This window comes from Nicotiana sylvestris, chromosome 10 (genome assembly GCF_000393655.2).
Source record: "Nicotiana sylvestris chromosome 10, ASM39365v2, whole genome shotgun sequence".
Taxonomy (NCBI): domain Eukaryota; kingdom Viridiplantae; phylum Streptophyta; class Magnoliopsida; order Solanales; family Solanaceae; genus Nicotiana; species Nicotiana sylvestris.
The window spans coordinates 22,274,038-22,296,122 of NC_091066.1; the positions used below are offsets into that span (position 1 = coordinate 22,274,038).

Genomic DNA, 22,085 nt, shown 5'->3' on the forward strand with positions numbered 1-22,085 from the left:
TAGAGTTGGCGTGATCAGTTCTCCGAGCGGCGAAAATGGTGCTCATGCATAATTTCCGAAAAAGGAAATGGGATTGCTCTCCACCACTTTTAAATTATATTTCTCAAAAAATATATATTATTCCACGTTAGTTGGATTTGGTAATCAACTTTTCTAAGAGGCATTAGTATGGTTTTGTACTATTGCTAGACAAATTAGTATTAATATAATATTTCCTCTTTTATCGAGAAAAAAAGAAGAAGAAGAAGAAGAGTCCTTTCTTGTGCAGAGCTTTATTCTCATTCCTCGTACTTTGTCTCTTTCTTGAATGCTGCTCATCACTTTTACAGCCTAAACAAAGTTTATCTATTGATTGCAGTTAAACGCGTCAAGTTCTGCTGTCGTTTTCAAATGTCTACAGTCTACTCCATGCCATTTGGATCTTGTTTACAAAAACATAGTAAGATTTAAAGCATATAATTCAAATGCACGGTATCTTACTAAATCATAAAGATTAAGTTATTAAACGCGCGCATACAATCGAGAAGGAAAAAAAAACACACGCACAATCAGTCTCATGCATGAAATATATGTACATACATACTGACACAAGCACGATTATTAGGAAAGAAAAACACAGACTAGACACACACAGGGAGAGCAAAACACTACTTGTTCTTCCGCTTAAAGTCAATAACACATTTATGCTCCTTCTCAAGCTTCCCAACCCTCTTGTAGTAACCCTTCTCCTCGTTGCTAGACTTGACATCTATTGTGCCACTCCAATCTGGCTTATGCTCAACAAAAACATTCTGGTTGTCTACTGCATGCATGCCATCAACAGTACGATGGTATCTGTGATCTGCCACCTCTTTTGCTTTCTTTGTTTCAGCGCCCTCAGCTTGTTCCAGCATGCTCTTTTGTTTCTCTACAACTAAGTCAAGACTCTTGTGCTCGAGAAAAAGTATAGAGTCCATGTTGGTCTCCTCTGCCTGCAAAGTAGAGTTAGTTTAAAGAGAAAAAGGAGAAGAGTTAATTGGTAACAGGTTAGAGACAAAGAAAGAAAGAGAATGCAATTATCCATACCAAGTAATCGTCCATTTTTGCCTTAGCTTTTCCTTTTCCTTTTCCGTTGTTGCCATCTTTTGTTTTGTTTGCAATTCCCTGATCCCTCTATTTATAGCTCTTCCACTTCCCTATCCTCCATAAGAGAACTAAATTCTAGCTTCCTTCGTTGAATTGCAAAAAAGATAAAAGAAAAATGGAAGGACAAGCTAGCAGCAGCGGAAAAGGAAAAGTATGAATAGCTGTATTTTCTTTGTTTCTTTGTTTCTAACATGTTACCAACTAACTCTTCTCCTTTCCCTCTTTAAACTCTCATTTGCAGGAAACGGAGGAAGAAACCCATGCAGAGGTAGTGATTGGACAAAAGGCAGAGAATTATTATAGACAGCATTCATGCAGCTAATGTCGTGGACTTATTTCTAGCAAATTAGAACAACTGGCGTGGAATTGTAGTGGTGTTGGAAAGTAACGAGAAAAAACTACGACATTAAGATCAGTGGCCTAAAAGCAAAGCATGAAGATGTTACCTTTGAGTAGTAGCATTAGAGGGGGAGTAGTAAGGTGTTATTGACTTTAAGCAGAAGAACAAGTAGTTTGTTGCTCTGTGTGTGTTGGGTGTGTATGTCTAGTCTGTGTTTTTCTTTCCTAATAATCGTGCTTGTGTCAGCATGTATGTATGTATGTTTCATGCATGAGACTGATTGTGCGTGTGTGATTTTTTTTCTCCTCGACTGTATGCGCGCGTTTAATAACTTAATTCCCGTTATCTTTATGATTTAGTAAGGCACTATGCATTAATTAAACGAGTCAAGTTCTGATTTCGTTCTCCACTGTCTACTCCATGCCTTTTGGATCTTGTTTGCAAAACATAGCAGGAACTAAAGCATATAATTCAATTAATTAATGCACAGTGCCTTACTAAATCATAAAGATAACAGGAATTAAGTTATTAAATGCGTGCATATAATCGAGGAGAAAAAAAAAAGAACACACACGCACAATCAGTCTCATGTATGAAACATACATACATACATACATATATACTGACATAAGCACGGTTATTAGGAAAGAAAAACACAGACTAGACACACACACCCCAATACACAGAGCAGAAAACTACTTGTTCTTCCGCTTAAAGTCAATAACACCTTACTACTCCCCCTCTAATGCTACTGCTCAAAGGTAACATCTTCATACATTGCTTTCAGGCCACTGATCTTGATGTCGTAGTTTTTCTCGTTACTTTCCAACATCACTACAGGTCCATGCCAATTGTTCATATTTGCCTGAAATAAGTCCACAGCGTTGGTTGCATGAATGATGTCTAAAGTAACTCTCTGCCTTTGTCCAATCAGGACCTCTGCATGGGTTTCTTCCTCTGTTTCCTGCAAATGAGAGTTTAAAGAGGGAAAGGAGAAGAGTTAGTTGGTAACATGTTAGAAACAAAGAAACAAAGAAAATACAGCTATCCATACTTTTTCTTTTTCTTTTCCGCTGCTACCAGCTTGTCCTTCCATTTTTCTTTTATCTTTTTTGCAATTCAACGAAGGAAGCTAGAATTTAGTTCTCTTATGGAGGAGGATAGGAAAGTGGAAGAGCTATAAATAGAGGGATCAGAGAGAAAGGGAATTGCAAACAAAAAAAAGATGGACATTATTGGTTCTGCATTGGTAGAAGAAAAAAAAATTCAAAAATAAAATGATAGATATACGGACGGGTGTCTATAAGTTATAAAATGACTGTCTCTTTTCCTACCAAGTCTGTCGGTTTCCTTAAAATTATGCAACAACAGTACGTGAGTACGTAGATGCTCTCATGCACGTGATTTTCTTTGTGTTTTTCTTAGGCTAAAAGTAGATTCCCAAAGCATATCAATATCTCCATGCATGATGTTTGGAACCAATAATTAAAATGTACCTTTTGTTGTAGTAGAAGAAGCAGGGTACGTAAGATTCCTGATTCAAGCTTTGGTACAATAATATAGAGAATATATTGTAGAGTATGGGATCCAAAGCGGGTTGAAATGAGAATTTTATTAATTTGATTGTTGATATATTTGGTAACCTAAATTAGGTCATTAATTAAGGGGTCGTTTGGTAGGATGTATTGGAAAAAATAATGCATGTACTAGTTTTGATATTATTTATTAACCCCTATTTGATAGTATTTTTCAACAACTTAATACAATATACATTCTATTCGGTATTATTCTTATAAATAGAAAATTATGGCATTAGCAATACTAAAATTTTTAATATATAAATAAGCATATATAAAGACATAACTGCTCTTTCAAAATCTTTTTCAAATACTTTCTAAAGAATGTGGAGGGTATTTTAGTAAACAAATAAATTGTGCAATGCATGCTATCTTTAGTATACCAAACCAATCAGTTGATGAGAAATAATTTTAGTATAACTAATCCCATTATTATTAATGTCACACCCTCCTTTTTCCCTAGGGGATAGGGAGTTTTTCCAATTTAAGTGACATTAATCAAAATGAGATTATTTATTTAATTAAGAGTCGCCACTTGGAATAATTTATGGTATCACAAGTCACCGGTTTATTTTAAATCCTAAATCAACGAAATTTGACTCTGTTTTAAAGTCTGCGAAACCATAAGACCGAGTAAGGAATTCTGTTAACGCGGGAGAAGATCTTAGGCATTCCCGAGTTCCGTAGTTTTAGCAGGTTGCGTTTAAACAAACTTGGCTTAATAATTTATTTAACTACGTATTTTTAGAACCTACTAACATTTTACATTTTAATTACCGCTTTCAAATTGCTTGATTATTCACCACTATGGAATTATCTTGAAACAAGTCGCGTGTACGTGTACTATTTTTGTTCGACGCGTAAAAATCATATCACACGTACGTGTACACAATTAATAATACTTTATTCTTATTAAGATTGTTTCGTCCAAAGTTGCACGAACGCATCCCTTGGTTTTAACTTTGGAAATTGTTACTATGTCCGCGAACGTATACATAATCACGATAATAATTTCAAAACGTGCCTAAAGTACTCTAACGATGTTCATTATTCTTCCTAAACTTTGAGATTATTGTAAGGTCATGAATTATGGAGGTTATTATGAATGTCATAGGTATTATGGAAGTCATTTGAAGTTATATTAATTTAAAAAGGAGAGCTAGCTAACATATTTATTGGAATCAGGCCAACAATTTAATTACTAATGAGCTCGGCCTTTCCCCAATTCCCATAACCCAATTCGGGCAGTTGAGCCGCTCAAGTAAGTAAAAACAATGGCACGCCACTTATCACCTATGTTACCGTGGACATCTTGAGCATACATTCAAATATATAATACAATATTCAACATATTTAATTAGGTTAGTTCTAGTCTTTCATAACTAATCATGTTGCATTTATATAACCAATAATCTATAATTTTTTCAATACTACTCTACCATATCCTCTTGGCAATACTAATGAAAAACTGGCTTTGTCACAGGTATTCATAGAAGCACCAATATATGAGAAGATAGACTGAACATTTTGAATCTTCTTGCTTTGGACTTGACACAACACCTTTTTTTATGGAACTTAGCAGAAGTCAAAACTAGACAAACAACAAAACTAGGCAAACAACAGAGAAATAAGAATTCACTCAAACAAATTTCCCATCACAAATCCAGCAAAACCATAGTCTGGGATCAAACCGTATTAAAATCGACATTAGAATGGATTGAGAGAGGAAAGAATGGAACCTGAAGTTGTTTTCAATTAATAAAAATTCCAGCAGATACACGGACTGAAACAAAGGGATAGTTGCGACCGGAACTCGACACGACGATCATACTTCGAGCAGAAACGCGAACAGAACCATGAACGATCCTCAACGGCGGCGACCTCGAAGCCTACAGGGTCGGAGCTGCTACGTTTTTGCAGGTTTTAGTGACTGTTTTCCAGCTATTTTCGAGCTATTTTGCAGGTGTTTGTAACAAACAAATAAATAAACTGGAGCTAACTTCTTGATTAAATATTCAAATGCAACTATTACAAACTACGAACTTTGTCTAGAACAAGAAAACTGCAGAAATATAATACTAACTGACTGGAATTAGAGATAAGAAGGAAAGATGGGAAACTTAGAGAAGAAGTGGGGAAGAGAACATAGACAATGCTGATTACTAACTGCCTACCCATTTTCCCCATGTTCCCTGCTATTTGTAACCACTCTGAACCCTCTTCCCGATCATTCTTGTGGTGAGACACCCTTCCAAATGAAATCAATTAGTCTTCTACTGGGTTGTTTAATTCTATTACTTCTTCCTAGATTAGTTCCAGGCCCAATATTCTCTGCAAATGACTCCACCCTAGGCCCACACACTTCTTTAGCTGATTCTAGGCCCAATTCTTGAACTGGATTCATAACATTACCCCCGCCTGAATTGAGAACCTTGTCCTCAAGGTTCAAAGTAGGTGGTTCTAGGTTCTCACCATCAAGAATGGGCGTCACTTGCTGAGTAGGACGACCTTCGCAACGCTTCAGCAGAGAAATGTGAAATACAGGATGAATGCGCGAAGCACTAGGCACGTCTAACTTATAGGCTACTGAGCCAATCCGTTTGAGCACCTGAAATGGCCCAAAGTACCTGCGGCCCAATTTGTGATGTCGTCAGAGTCTCACTGAATATTGCATGTAAGGCTTTAATTTGACATACGCCCATTCACCTTCTTGGAGTTGAACATCAGACCTTCCTTTATCAGCTAAGGACTTCATACAATTTTGAGCCTTCAATAAATTTAACTTAAGGATCTCCGGTACTTCGTCTCTCTTAAGCATATATTGCTGCACTAAGTCATCAGTCGAACTTTTAAGTATATACCGAGCTACTATTGGTGGCTCTCTACCGTATAAAACTTGAAATAGAGTCAAACCAGCCGAGGTTTAGAGGGCAGTGTTATACCAAAATTCAGCCCAGGGAATCAATAGCACCCACTCATGAGGATTATCCCCAATAAAGCAGCGCAAGAATTACTCAATACACTTGTTCAAAGCTTCGGATTGGCCATCCGTTTGTGGGTGATACGCTGTACTCATAGCCAGAGTAGTTCCCTGCAACCTATGTATTTCTCGCCAAAAGGATTGGAGGAATCGAGGGTCCCGGTCAGTCACTATGACGCATGGAGGCCCATGGAGCTTGATCACATTAGAAATAAAAGCTACAGCAACAGATTGGGCAGAAAATGAAGCTGGCAAGGGAATAAAATGCCCATACTTAGAAAATCGATCCACAATAGTCATAATGGTAGCCTTACCCTTCGAGCTTGGCAGGCAAGTGATGAAATCCATGGCAATCTCCTCAAAAACCATTTCTGGAATCGGCAATGGTTGGAGTAGATCTGCTGGAGCATGGTGCGTGTCTTTCATCTGTTGGTATGTTTGACAGATGGTCACAAAGTTCTTGATATCTAGACGCATATTTTTCCAAAATAAATTGGAAGATACTCGATGAAAGGTGCGTGCAATTCTGGCGTGGCCACCAAGAGGAGTATCATGGAACTCCTGCATCAGTTTAATGCGTATAGGAGAGTCACTCGGAAGAACCAAATGTCCCCTATAAAATTGAAGTCCATCCCTGAGAATGTAATCAGCAAATGCTTCAGGTTCCTTTTGCAGCCCGTGCTGGATTTCCAGCAATTCCAGATGACTTTTAGTAGCTTCGCATACTTCATCGACCCAATCACAGGTGCGGACAGTGATGGCATTAAGGAAGGCATCAGGAGGCCTAGATAAAGTATCTGCTGCTTGGTTCTGTTTGCCACATCGATAAATAATCTTGAAGTCATAGCCAACTAACTTTCCCAGCCATTTTTGTTGTTCCGGAGTTTGGATGGTTTGTTCAGTGAGGCACTTAAGAGACTGCTGATCAGTAATGATTGTGAAACAACGACCAAGTAAGTATTGTTTCCGTTTACTAACTGATTGAGTAATGGCAAACATCTCACGGTGATAAGTAGGAGCCTCTTGCATGCGTGGACTCAATTTTTGGCTATAATAAGCAAGAGGGTGGTCGTTCTAGGACAAGATAGCCCCAATTCCTACCCCAGATGCATCAGTTTCCAAAGTGAACTCCTGAGAAAAATTTGACAATGCTAAGACCGGAGTGATGCTTAGAAGATGTTTCAAAGTCTCAAAAGCTTGTTGGGCCTGAGTCGTCCAAACAAAAGCCTCATTGCATAGTAGATCTATCAAAGGACTAGCAATCATAGTATAGTGTTTGATGAAATGCCTGTAATAACCAGCCAACCCCAAAAAACTTCAAACTATTTTGACATTGTGCGGAATAGGCCATTGTTGTATGGCTTCAATCTTGGAGGGATCAACTGCTAGCCCAAATGCAGATATAACATGGCCCAAGTAATCAATTTTCTGCTGGCCAGAGGAACATTTGGGTCGCTTAGCTACTAACTGATGATCACACAGTAGTTGCAAAACCAATGTTAAATGCTCCAAGTAAAACGCCCAAGTCTGACTGTATACTAATATGTCGTCGAAGAAAACCAGAACAAAACATCGGAGATATGTCTAAAAATAGCATTCATGGTAACCTGAAAAGTCGAAGGAGCGTTAGACAACTCGGAGGGCATGACCAAAAATTCATAGTGTCCTTCGTGAGTGCGAAAAGCAGTTTTGGGTACATCTTCTGGCCGGACACGGATATGGTGATAGCCGGATAGCAGGTCCAACTTAGAGAAGTACTGGGACCCATGTAACTCATCAAATAGTTCATCTATTGTAGGAATGGGAAATCGATCTCGCACTGTGATTGCATTTAGCGCTCTATAATCAACACAGAAACGCCAACTGCCATCTTTCTTTCAAACCAACAATATAGGAGATGAAAATGGGTTATTACTAGGTTGTATGACCCCTTCAGCTAACATTTCGGACACCAGTTGCTCCATAATTTGCTTCTGAAAATACGGATAGTGATAAGGGCGAACATTAATAGGTCCAGATCCTGGAGTCAAATGGATTGCATGGTCCTGAGATCGGACAGGAGGTAAACCTTGAGGCTTTTGGAAAATATCCGCATAATCTTCCAATAGGCTTAGCAAATCAGGGGACTCTTCCATTTGTATCAGAGGTGTGTCATCCATCACCATCAAGCAAAAAAATGATGACACTGCATCTGTCTCTACCAATCGTCGTAGAGACAGCAATCACACCGGTTGAGATTCTATCAGTGGTTCTCCAACTAGGCGGACTGGTGTGCTTGGAATGTGAGTTCCATAACTCTTGTGGTATAATCAATCAATATCGGACCAAGTGTAAGCAACCAAGTAATGCCTAGGACGACATCTGACCCATGCATCGGAAGAACATACAAGTCCACCACGATAGCATAGTCTTGAATATTGAGCGCGACATTATGAACCACACCTTCACACCTTAAACGCTGACCACTACCAACCACCATAGAAAATGGTGTAACCGGTGAAACAACTAGGTTAAGGAACTTAGCAGCTCTACTTTGCACAAAATTCTGCGTGCTCCCATTATCCACCATAACCTATACTGGCATTCCGCTGACTTGACCTTTGAAACGAAGAGACATTGGAGAATGCCCACCAACCAGAGCGTGGTATGAAATGGCGGAATGTTGCTGAAGTTCCAAACATTGAAGCTCCTCTACGAGAAAATCATCTAAAGTGAAGGTATCTGGCAGCTCAACAATTGATGGTGAGTCTTCTAGAAGCAATAACTGAGGAAGAGCCTTACATTTATGCCCAGGAACAAACTTCTCATCATAATTGTAGCATAAACCTTTTTCTCGTCGGGATTGGAGTTCGGAGGATGTGAGGCATTTGAGAGGTATTTTAGGTGTAGTGGATGTTGAGGCCTTATTAGTTGGAGTGGTCATGGTTGTATTTGGAGCAGGTAAAAGTGGAGGTTGGGTCCTGGATAAAGCGGGTCGGGCAGGCCCCTTTTCTAACTCAATGCGTGTAAAAATGGCGTGTAGTAGCCACTAAATAAGGGTGTATTTAATTTTTATCCACTATTTAAAATGCTTATCAAAAATAGCCACTACTAAGGGGGAAAAGACACAATTACCCTTTCTCTATTTCTTCTATAATCCCAAAATCGACGAAAACCCTTATTTTCATTCGTTCAGAGTTCAGACGAGAGCGGTTCAGGGTTCCGTGTTCTGCGCTTCTTCATCTTCCTCGCATGCAAACTGCAATCTTAGTTAAACTTATGCTCCTTCATCTTCTCCGTCATCTTCTGTCAATCGCGACTGGTAATATGTTTTTTTTATGCATTTTCGTTTTTCTTTATGTGTAAGTTGGTTCAATACCGTGTGAAGTATGTGTGAAATTTCAAAAATTAGCATTATATGTTGATTCAGTGTAGTATATTTTGTGTGATTCTGTTTTTGATAAATTTTTAGGGTGTGAAATTTGAAATGTGTTTGTGGTTGATTCAATATATTTGATTATGTAGGTATATTTCATAAAAATAGTCGTAGAAATTCATAAGCTTACTGTAATTATGAATTTTCGGTTAACTGTGTTTATTAAATGTAAGGAAGAAACAACATTAAATTTTGTAGTTGGAATTCAAAGTTAAGGACTGATTGTCCTTAACTTTTGCACATGAAACTTAAAGTTAAGGACTAAGTGTCCTTAACTTTGGATGTTGAAAGTATAAGTTAAGGACTGTATTTCCTTAACTTTTGCACTTACAATTTAAAGTTAAGGACTGATTGTCCTTAACTTTTGCACATAAAACTTGAAGTTAAGGACTAAGTGTCCTTAACTTTGGATGTTGAAAGTATAAGTTAAGAACTGTATTTCCTTAACCTTTGCACTTACAATTTAAAGTTAAGGACTTATTGTCCTTAACTTTTGCACATGAAACTTGAAGTTAAGGACTAAGTGTCCTTAACTTTGGAAGTTGAAAGTATAAGTTAAGGACTGTATTTCTTTAACGTTTGCACTTAAAATTTAAAGTTAAGGATTGTATTTGCTTAACTTTTAAACTTGAAATTTTAAGTTAAGTCCTAATCTTTGTTTGTTTTTCCTTCTTTTCTAGTGTTATAATGGAAAGCGATCATTTGTTTGATTTTGACGATTGGCATAATTTTCTGGTATATTGGAAATGAGATTTTCAATATAAGGAAACAATTAAAAGTTTTCTATCGAATAGCTAATGGAAGAAATTGAGGGAAAGTATTTTTGGCAACTTCTTCAGATTACAAAGTGTGAAGTTTTCGGGTAAACTTATGCACTGTGTATTGCTTTCTGAAATTGTTAGTAATGAACCTGATTCGATGACCTTCAAGGTATTTGACCGCGATATTAAGTTTAATCGTGATGCATTCCATATTATTACTGGTTTGAAGTCTTATTCGTCGCTTGATATGAAAGGTTTAAATGAGAAAGAGAATAGGCTTTTAAGAGTCTATTTCCCTGGAAAGGACAAAATTGAGTTGGCTGATTTGTATAGTTTTATTTCTAATCTCCCACATGGTACAACTTCATCATTTGCTCGCAGTGATGATGATGCTTTGAAGTTGGCAACACTCATTTGCACGCACACACCAACGACACCTATCACCATTGCATGTCAACGAATATCTTGTTGAGCTTGATCTAACAACTTTGAATTCAAAATGTCCTTTGATTGCTATATTGGAAAAACAGTTAATTATGATTTTCTTCTTGTCAAATACTGATCCGACTTTTAATCTATCCAAAGAAGCATTTTCTCTTAATATCGTAGTTGGGGATTCTTTTTGTTTCAAATTTGATCTTCGTCTAGTTATTTGAGTGCAGGTTTTGTCAGCAACTACTTCGATTACCGGTGCACTCTCTAAGACTTGAATACCCAAAGCTTGTTCGTTGTCAATCTCTATAATGCTTTGTCCTTCTACTTGAATAGAATCAAATGTTTGATGCACCTCTTCATTTAATGGTTGAGCTTCAACCATATCTACTTCAACTATCTGTTGGCATCGCTCTTGATTGTCATGTTGAGTTTTTGTGTTGGCATGTTCATTGCTTGTTGATGCAAAAACTCTTTCCGAAATATCAACTATGAAACGACAGCTCTTGAAGAGTGAATGAGTTTTTAGCAACTCTATACATGTGTGAAGATCTAAATCTTTGGATACAAGCATTCCTTTGCTTGTTCCAAGGTTGATATCAAACCATATCACTATTTCAAACTTTTCTCTATCCAATTCAATAAGCTCAAAAATCTGTTTAACGAAATCTTCAAACTGAATTGACTCAGGTGCTAGGAAAAGCTTTGTTTGATGATCAAGATATTTATAGTCTTCAGTCCATCTACCATTAAAAGCAACTATTATGCATATTGTTTCCATCCTACAAGTCAAGAGAATGGGAAACAAAGGACATACGTTATAAAGCAATCCTTGTAGAATTAAGAACAGGTGTACTGTAAGTGCAAGACCAAGATAAGGACTGCATGTTCTTAACATTTAAACATGGAATTAAAAGTTAAGGACTTCCAGTCCTTAACTTTTGAACAAGAAATTAAAACTTAAGGACTGTCTGTCCTTAACTTTTGAACCACAAATTAAAACTTAAGGACTGCATGTCCTAAACTTTTGAACAAGAAATTAAAAGCTAAGGACTGCCTGTCCTTTAACATTTAAACATATAATTAAAGTTAAGGACTGTCAGTCCTTAACATTTAAACATGTAATTAAAAGTTAAGGACTGTCAGTCCTTAACTTTTGAACCAGAAATTATAAGCTAAGGACTGTCTGTCCTTTAACATTTAAACATGTAATTAAAGTTAAGGACTGTCAGTCCTTAACATTTAAACATGGAATTAAAAGTTAAGGACTGTCAGTCCTTAAGTTTTAAACATGGAATTAAAAGTTAAGGACTGTCAGTCCTTAACTTTTGAACCAGAAATTAAAAGCTAAGGATTGTCTGTCCTTTAACATTTAAACATGTAATTAAAGTTAAGGACTGCCAGTCCTTAACATTTAAACATGGAATTAAAAGTTAATGACTACCAGTCCTTAACATTTAAACATGGAATTAAAAGTTAAGGACTGCCAGTCCTTAACTTTTGAACTAGAAATTAAAAGCTAAGGACTGTTTGTCCTTTAATATTTAAACATGTAATTAAAGTTAAGGACTGCCAGTCCTTAACATTTAAATATGGAATTAAAAGTTAAGGACTGTCAGTCCTTAACTTTTGAACCAGAAATTAAAAGCTAAGGACTGCATGTCCTTTAACATTTAAACATGGAATTAAAAGTTAAGGATTGCTAGTCCTTAACATTTAAACATGTATTTAAAAGTTAAGGACTGTTAGTCCTTAACATTTGAACCAGAAATTAAAACATACAATTTGAAACTCAAGCTACAGGACTTTGTATACAGAAGAACAACAACAAAGTGAAGGACATTTTGTCCTTAAGTTTTTTTATTCAATTTGCAAAATGAGGCCAGTAGAATCAAAGTTAAGGACATAGTGTTCTTATTTTTTTGAATTCAATTTCCAAAATGAAGACACTATGTCCGGAATACAGAATTATCATAGGAGGCGATGTCTATAAATTTATCAATCCAGAAATTCAAAAAAAAATCAAATTCTTATCTAATATATAATCAAATCAATACAGATCTAAAAAAGTATAACTATAGCGAAATAAAAATCGATAGAAACACATGAAATTACAACTTACTGTTTATCTATGTCGTTTTTTTGGATTAGAATGCTGAATTTTTGAAATCGGGAAGAGAAATGGTGGTTCGTCCTCAGTTGATCGCCTCTGTGGTAACTGCTGCTGCTCGCTTCTTCTCTTTGTGTAACTGCTGCTTGTGTTGATAGCGTAGGTATAAGTTATACCAAAAGGGTATTTTCGTCCAGTCAGGTATAAGTTTTTTAAAGGAGTGGCTAAAGTCTAAATACATTGAAAACAGTGGCTTTAAAATAAAAGCCACTGCTTTTAGTGGCTATTTGTGTCGTTCGCCCGTAAATGGGCTAGTTCCACTAGCAGTCCTTAACTTTTAATTCCATGTTTAAATGTTAAGGACTGGCAGTCCTTAAGTTTTAATTCCATGTTTAAATGTTAAGGACTGGCAGTCCTTAACTTTAATTACATGTTTAAATGTTAAAGGACAGGCAGTCGTTAGCTTTTAATTTCTGGTTCAAAAGTTAAGGACCGGCAGTCCTTAACTTTTAATTCCATGTTTAAAACTGCAGTCCTTAACTTTTAATTCCATGTTTAAATGTTAAGGACTGACAGCTCTTAACTTTAATTACATGTTTAAATGTTAAAGGACAGGCAGTCCTTAGCTTTTAATTTCTGGTTCAAAAGTTAAGGACTGGCAGTCCTTAACTTTTAATTCCATGTTTAAATGTTAAGGACTGGCAGTCCTTAACTTTAATTACATGTTTAAATGTTAAAGGACAGGCAGTCCTTAGCTTTTAATTTCTGGTTCAAAAATTAAGGACTGGCAGTCCTTAACTTTTAATTCCATGTTTAAATGTTAAGGACTGGCAGTCCTTAACTTTAATTATATGTTTAAATGTTAAAGGACATGCAGTCTTTATCTTGGTCTTGCACTTACAGTACACCTGTTCTTAATTCTACAAGGATTGCTTTATAACGTATGTCCTTTGTTTCCCATTCTCTTGACTTGTAGGATGGAAACAATATGCATAATAGTTGCTTTTAATGGTAGATGGACTGAAGACTATAAATATCTTGATCATCAAACAAAGCTTTTCCTAGCACCTGAGTCAATTCAGTTTGAAGATTTCGTTAAACAGATTTTTGAGCTTATTGAATTGGATAGAGAAAAGTTTGAAATAGTGATATGGTTTGATATCAACCTTGGAACAAGCAAAGGAATGCTTGTATCCAAAGATTTAGATCTTCACACATGTATAGAGTTGCTAAAAACTCATTCACTCTTCAAGAGCTGTCGTTTCATAGTTGATATTTCGGAAAGAGTTTTTGCATCAACAAGCAATGAACATGCCAACACAAAAACTCAACATGACAATCAAGAGCGATGCCAACAGATAGTTGAAGTAGATATGGTTGAAGCTCAACCATTAAATGAAGAGGTGCATCAAACATTTGATTCTATTCAAGTAGAAGGACAAAGCATTATAGAGATTGACAACGAACAAGCTTTGGGTATTCAAGTCTTAGAGAGTGCACCGGTAATCGAAGTAGTTGCTGACAAAACCTGCACTCAAATAACTAGACGAAGATCAAATTCGAAACAAAAAGAATCTCCAACTACGATATTAAGAGAAAATGCTTCTTTGGATAAAATAAAAGTCGGATCAGTATTTGACAAGAAGAAAATCATAATTAACTGTTTTTCCAATATAGCAATCAAAGGACATTTTGAATTCAAAGTTGTTAGATCAAGCTCAACAAGATATTCGTTGACATGCAATGATGATAGGTGTCGTTGGTGTGTGCGTGCAAATGAGTGTTGCCAACTTCAAAGCATCATCATCACTGCCAGCAAATGATGAAGTTGTACCATGTGGGCGACTAGAAATAAAACTATACAAATCAGCCAACTCAATTTTGTCCTGTCTAGGGAAATAGACTCTTAAAAGTCTATTCTCTTTCTCATTTAAACCTTTCATGTCAAGCGACGAATGAGACTTCAAACCAGTAATAATATGGAATGCATCATGAGTAAACTTAAAATCGCGGTCAAATACCTTGAAGGTCATCGAATCAGGTTCATTACCAACAATTTCAGAAAGCAATACACAGTGCATAAGTTTACCGAGAACTTCACACTTTGTAATCTGAAGAAGTTGCCAAAAATACTTTCCCTTAATTTTTTTCATTGGCTATTCGACAGAAAACTTTTAATTGTTTCCTTATATTGAAAATCTCCTTTCCAATATACCAGAAAATTACGCCAATCGTCAAAATCAAACAAATGATCGCCTTCCATTATAACACTAGAAAAGAAGGAAAAACAAACAAAGATTAGGACTTAACTTAAAATTTCAAGTTTAAAAGTTAAGCAAATACAATCCTTAACTTTAAATTTTAAGTGCAAACGTTAAAGAAATACAGTCCTTAACTTATACTTTCAACTTCCAAAGTTAAATACACTTAATCCTTAACTTCAAGTTTCATGTGCAAAAGTTAAGGACAATAAGTCCTTAACTTTAAATTATAAGTGCAAAGGTTAAGGAAATACAGTTCTTAACTTATACTTTCAACATCCAAAGTTAAGGACACTTAGTCCTTAACTTCAAGTTTCATGTGCAAAAGTTAAGGACAATCAGTCCTTAACTTTGAATTCCAACTACAAAATTTAATTTTGTTTCTTCCTTACATTTAATAAACACAGTTAACTGAAAATTCATAATCACAGTAAGCTTATGAATTTCTACGACTATTTTTATGAAATATACCTACATAATCAAATATATTGAATCAACCACAAACACATTTCAAATTTCACACACTAAAAATTTATCAAAAACAGAATCACACAAAATATACTACACTGAATCAACATATAATGCTAATTTTTGAAATTTCACACATACTTCACACGGCATTGAACCAACTTACAAATAAAGAAAAACGAAGATGCATAAAAAACATATTACCAGTCGCGATTGACAGAAGATGACGGAGAAGATGAAGGAGCAGAAGCTTAACTGAGATTGCAGTTTGCATGCGAGGAAGATGAAGAAGCGCAGAACACGGAACCCTGAACCGCTCTCGTCTGAACTCTGAACGAATGAAAATAAGGGTTTTCGTCGATTTTGGGATTATACAAGAAATAGAGAAAGGATAATTGTGTCTTTTTCCCCTTAGTAGTGGCTATTTTTGATAAGCATTTTAAATAGTGGATAAAAATTAAATACACCCTTATTTAGTGGCTACTACACGCCATTTTTACTCTGACATTGTACTGGGTTTATATATTAAAAATGCAGTCTTAATGTCCAACCGGAGGCCCGAAACAAAGAGATGGACCAACCAAGACTCAGAAATATCCTCAATCTCATTAGAGATGGCCTCAAAGCGAGCCTGGTATTCAGCTACTATTGACTGTTGTCGGAGTTTGGCCAGACGACCCTTAGGTCCCTCAAGATTTTGCTTGCAAAAACGTTGGCACAATTTCTTGGCAAAGTGAGGCCAGTCAACTAGTTGCTTATTACGAACAAGCCATCGGTACCATTTCAGTACCTCTCCGTCCAAGTAAAAAGAGGCCAACGACAGTTGATGAGCAGAGTAAATAGAGTAAAAAACAAAGTACCTCTCTGCTTGAAACACCCAGGCTTCGGGGTTTAGACCACTGAAACGGAGTAGTTCAACCGCAGCAGGTTTGTGTCTCATCATCGCCGATGGCGATGGGGAAGCTCCATGAGACAAACACACCTCTGCTGAGCGGATACGAGTTGGTTCTACTGTCGCTGTCTGCGAGGCTGCGTTAATGAAGTCTTGTAACAGTTTCTGCTGGTTATCAAAAGTTGAACACAGATTCGCAACTGTAGAAGAGAGATCTGCAAACTCCTGTTGAGAAACACCATTATCAACAGATATGAGTTTTGAATCACCCATGGATTCCGCTGGATGAAAGCACCAATGTAACAAACAAATAAATAAACTGGAGCTAACTTCTTGATTAAATATTCAACTATTACAAACTACGAACTTTGTCTAGAACAAAGAAACTGCAGAAATTGAATACTAACTGACTGGATTAGAGATAAGAAGGAAAGATGGGAAACTTGAAGAAGAAGTGGGGAAGAGAACATAGACAATGCTGATTACTAACTGCCTACCCATTTTCCCCATGTTCCCTACTATTTGTAACCACTCTGAACCCTCTTTCTGATCATTCTTGTGCTGAGTCACCCTTCCAAATGAAATCAGTTAGTCTTCTACTGGATTGTTTAATTCTATTACTTCTTCTTAAATTAGTTCCAGGCCTAATATTCTCTATAAATGACTCCACCCTAGGCCCACACATTTCTTCAGCTGATTCTAGGCCCAATTCTTGAAGTGGATTCATAACAGTGTTTCAGGGTGGTTTTTGGGGCTGTTTACATGGTTTTAATGGAGAAAATCAAACCATTTTTTATGGAGAAAATGCTCGGTGTTTGTGATGATGAAGATCTGGTTGTTTTTGGTGTTTTGTGGCTATTTTGGTAGCGAAAATGGCACAAGGAAGAAGTTGAACCTTTGGCCTTTCTTGGCTGCATTTTCACGAGTTTGGTGTAGAAGTTTTCATAGCTTCTATAGTGAGCTCACAGCAGAGAAAGGGAAAAAGGGAGTTACAGAGGAGAAGAAAGTTCTTTTTGTTTGTGCGGCTGCTCCTCCCTCCTTTTCCCAGATCTAGTTTTTTAGATCTGTATTTCTCTGCCTTCTTGCCCCCCCCCCCCCCGCGTGCGGAACCATACTATTGTTAATTTTTACTAAAATTACTAAAATAAGTGTAAAAAAAAAGTTACCAAAGTATATATAACGCCACTAATAGTGGCGCTATACTGACAAACTTACATAGCGCCATTAATAGTGGCGCTATATGTCTTATACCCTGACCACACCAATAATGTCTGGGTTCAATAATTTAAATGTGTATAAAGCCACTTTTTGTGGCGCTATATACACAAAAAAAAACAACCCGGCTAGCCATTTTCTATATAAACATCGTATAATCGCTCCAACTTCATTCAAATTTTTTTTTAACTCTTCTTGCTTTCTATTGTTGTTAAATTCTCCAGCATTTTTTCATTATGTCTGAAGAACGTAGAATAAGAGTATCATTATATTGGGGGGTGAGGTTGTGATGGAGAATAACTCTGTGGGCTACAGTTTACCTGCTAAGTGTAATGTTAAATTGCCACTTTCAATTGAGTACGAAACATTGATATCGTTGTTATGCAAAAAAATGAGTGTGAGAAAACGTTCAGTGATACTCAAAGTAACCGGAAGATATCCGTATTCCGTTACGCCGCAAGGGGTTGCTTTTTACTCAGAGTTTAACATCGACGATGATGACACTTTGAGTGATTTCTTGAGGACTCCCGATGAATGCCGGGAATTTCTTGTAATCACAATGGTGGAGATGTACGTGAAGGTCGAAGACGTTCCAAAAAATGAGGTTGTGCGTAGTAGAGATAACCCCCAGTCATCGGGTGGTTATTCTGGATCAGTTTTTGCCGGACATGTTCCAGTTGAAAGAATTTTTCTTGATTTAAATTTATCACCGTCGGCGAATGAGCAGCGAGAAAATAATTTATACCCTGCTTTCCATAATTCACAAGAAGAGAGGTAAACTACAATTTTCATTTGTGTTAATATGTATATTTTTGCGTATTGAATAAATTTTAACGCTCATTTATTTAATAGGGGGTACCAGCCGGATATAAATTTTACAAGTGACCCATCCGGTAGTCATCACCTAACTGAAAACGTCCATCATGGAATGTCATCACATTACAACTTGTAAGTGAAAAACTACAACCATATATAAAGCATTTATTAATTTAGCAGCTTATATTTTTGTTGAAATGTGCAGTGAAAACGAGCAAGTTGAACTACCCGTACTCACTCAATTGCCCGAAAACGACGTATTACATCAGGATCTGGCAGATGAACAGAGTGAGGAAGAGAACAGCGATTACGATAACAATGCCGATGAATCGGGAGATGAGACACCATTTGCTCGTGAGGATGGTGATGAAGAGGACGAGGAGGAAGAACCGGATTTGAAGAGAGCCCCTCATAGACGAAAAGTGAACGAGTTTGAAGTGTCGTTTCATTCAAGGGAGATTCCTTATATTGATAACTTGCCAGCCGTGCCGGATGTGGAAGCTCTCACACGGGATTTTGATGAAATCCGGACAGCAATGTGGGATGAGTCTAGGTATTTGTTCAGGTATTTGTCTAATATCTGATCGGCACGGGGGTATATTAAGTTCTGTGGAGAACCTTCCTGCCTGGCAAGAACCTTATGCATACCACCGTTACTGTGTGAGGCACTTTAAGGCCAATTTCAAGAAGGCACATCCCAAAAAGGATCTACATGATTTGATGTGGATGGCAGCAACAGACCACCAACAACATAAATTCCGGAGGCATATGGATTCTATCAGGCAAGAAGACGATGCAGCATATCGTTGGTTAATGCGACATGATCCTGAAAAGTGGACGTTGCATGCAGATGGTGGCAGACGCTGGGGAATTCTTACTACAAACGTGTCAGAATCCTTCAACGGGTTATTAAAGTCGGCAAGAGGATTGCCCGTCACAGCCATGGTGCGTATGTCGTTTAAGCAGATGGCGGAGAGGTTTGTACAACGGTCTGCAGCTGCAACGGAATTGATGGAAAGGGGTTTTGAATTTATGCCAGTGCCTATGAAGAGATTAGAGAAATACAGACGGCGAGCACATTGGCATTCCTTTTTGCAATATGATAACGAACGAGGCATTTTTGAAGTTCGCACCGCTATCCATAATATTCGGGGTAATAATGTACATACTATAAATGAATCCACAAGGTTATGCTCATGTGGGAAATGGTCAATATACCACATGCCTTGTTCACATGCCATCAAGTGTTTTCAACGTGTTGGTTATGCGGAGACCAACTATATTGATCAACAATATAGTGTTTCCAAATACGTAAACACATATAGTGGTCAGCTGCAACCAGTGGGTTCTGAGCATTACTGGCCCCCAGAACCATTTAAAATGGTGTGTAACAAGTCCTATTTGCGTAAAAGACAGGTGCAGAAGAGAACGCGTATACGGAACCAAATGGATGTTAGTGATATCGTATATGCACGCAAATGTGGTATATGCTCGCAAACAGGCCACGACCGTAGAAAATGTCCTTTGGGTGGCAACAATAATCAAGCTCAGGGCGGGTGTTCTTCTATTGTACCTAACTACCCATGAGTTCATGTTGTAATAATTAGTTGTTATGTATACGATTTAAGTATTTATGAAATAATATTTTTTTGTTTGTTAATTATGATTTGTACTTTCCCTTTTTACCTATTTAAATAATAATTTAATATAATTATCGGTATATTTATTATGTGTGCTGTCTTGTCGCTATCACGATATTTAATACACAAATTATATATATGGCGCTATGTGTGTCTTGTCTTGTCGAACTGAAAAAGCTGAAAATATCATGATATGGCGCCATTAGATATGTGTGACCGGCTGACATAAAGTCGTCTCGTCAACATCATGATATGGCGCCATTACATATGGCACTATGTAATATAGCGCCATTAGATATGGCGCTATCTAATATAGCGCCATTAGATATGGCGTTATATGTGTATTGTTTAGCCTATAAATAATGGGGTCATTGTATTTATTTTGTGTGCTAAAAATTTCCCCCAAGAAATATTTCATTAAAAGTAAGTAAGGTTTTTATTATAAGCAAATAGTTCACAAATGGCTCAACATGGTCGTCCACCAATTTGCTTATGTGGAAAACCATGCATGATGGATTGTGGGTGGGAAGGTGCTAACGTTGGACGCCGCTATTGGTGCTGTATGAACAAGTTGTACAAGCAACCCGACGAACCTACTTGTGAATTTGATGAATGGGCTGAGGAACCATGTTATCAGGAAAGCTACAGGGATAGATTACATGAATTTCATAATATGTTGTTATACCAGCATAGAATACAAAAGGAGGCAGATAGAATTATTACAGATATGAGGGAGAAACTAAAGGAGGTGGAAGATAAAAAATGGAGAGCTGAATGGAATTGTGAAGCACACAAGGAACGCAACAAAAAATATAAACGGGAACTTGCGGAGGTGAATGCGAGAGTGAAAGAGTTAGAAGAAGAAAAAGAACAAATGGAAGAACGATTTAAGTGGTTGGAGCGAAGAATAAATGACAACTGAGTATCTGAACATTTACGTGTATGTGTTTAGTGTCATTTTCATATGTCATGTCTTTTTATTATGTTGGCCTGTTATGTTTGTGTTTGTATTGTACTAATGTTTTCCTTGTTTGTTGTACTTAATTTTATTTTAATTTAAGTGGAAGTTAAGTTTAAGTTGTTGTGTTACTATACCAAAAACTATAAAACGAAATTTGAACTAAAAAAAGCAACTGTCATATTCGACTAAATATTGTTGTTAATGTACAAAAAAATATTATTTACACCAAAAAAACAAAAATATGGAAGACCGAATCAATGTGTCCCGCATCCGGTGTGTCTCAAAGTAGCCGTTGGCCTGAGGCGCATCCCCTGCCGCCCGGGTACGCTATCAGGATCATCATCATCAAGTCGTCTCCTTATGGCCGGATGCGGCACAGGATGACATGTATCGGTGGTGCTGTCAGGTCCAGTAGAAGGCTACAAAATAATATCAAACTTAGTATAGAAAACTACATAACAATTCACAAAAATATATATTGTCTTACCATAATCGTGTCTGGATCCTGAATGTAGTCATCTGTCGCAGCATCGCATGAAGCCTAAAAAGTAAATTAATAAAGTTAAAATAAAATAAATAAGTTATAGTAAAAACAGTAATAAAATTAATACTAATAAACTCATACCTGCGCATGTGATGAGCTGCCATAACTCAGTCGGTGCCCACTATCAAAATCTCGGATCGGTCGAGACTCATCAGTGGTAGACGGGCCAGGGAAATATCTACCCAACTCCACTCCTTGAAAATCCGAGCCCATCATCAAGAATTGACCCGATGGGGTCACCTGCGACGTCCCTGGAGTGTCATAAATGCCAAGGCTGTAAGACGGCATGTTGGTCTCATGCATGCCACCTCCCATATCAGCAGCAACATCATCAGCAGGAGCCTCAAAGCTCCCTTGCTGGTGACCTCCTCTCCGCCCACGACCGCGTCGTCCAACACCAGCAGGTCGTCGTGGAGCAGCAGCAGCTCGTCGGCCACCACCCCGTGGCATACCACGACCTCGCTGGTATGTGGCTGGGTCAACATAATCTGGCTGGTGTGCCAAACGCTGATCCGATCGGCCTCGCTGCAGTGTCTGGGCAGCCACAT

At 37.3% G+C, this 22,085-nt stretch overlaps 1 protein-coding gene and 1 long non-coding RNA gene across 4 annotated transcripts; both read right to left on the bottom strand.

Annotated features, from left to right (window-relative positions):
• Positions 1 to 440: 440 nt before the first annotated feature.
• LOC104238311 (uncharacterized) lies at positions 441 to 5,347 on the bottom strand. 3 transcript variants are annotated; one of them, XM_070160812.1, is made up of 3 exons: positions 4,782 to 5,347; positions 1,066 to 2,429; positions 441 to 971 (listed from the first exon to the last, which is right to left on the bottom strand). In XM_070160812.1, the coding sequence occupies exons 2-3, from the start codon at positions 1,078 to 1,080 to the stop codon at positions 648 to 650; spliced, it is 339 nt and encodes a 112-aa protein (XP_070016913.1). In that variant the 5' UTR covers positions 1,081 to 2,429; positions 4,782 to 5,347; the 3' UTR covers positions 441 to 647. The 3 variants fall into 3 exon arrangements, with proteins under 3 accessions (XP_070016913.1, XP_070016911.1, XP_070016912.1); XM_070160810.1 differs by having other exon boundaries at positions 1,066 to 2,706; XM_070160811.1 differs by lacking the exon at positions 4,782 to 5,347 and adding an exon at positions 2,520 to 3,251.
• A 15,826-nt stretch (positions 5,348 to 21,173) lies between these two features.
• LOC138880529 (uncharacterized) lies at positions 21,174 to 21,718 on the bottom strand. Its single transcript, XR_011403264.1, has 3 exons — positions 21,619 to 21,718; positions 21,481 to 21,534; positions 21,174 to 21,412 (listed from the first exon to the last, which is right to left on the bottom strand). It is a non-coding gene; the product is annotated as an uncharacterized lncRNA (long non-coding RNA).
• Positions 21,719 to 22,085: the final 367 nt, after the last annotated feature.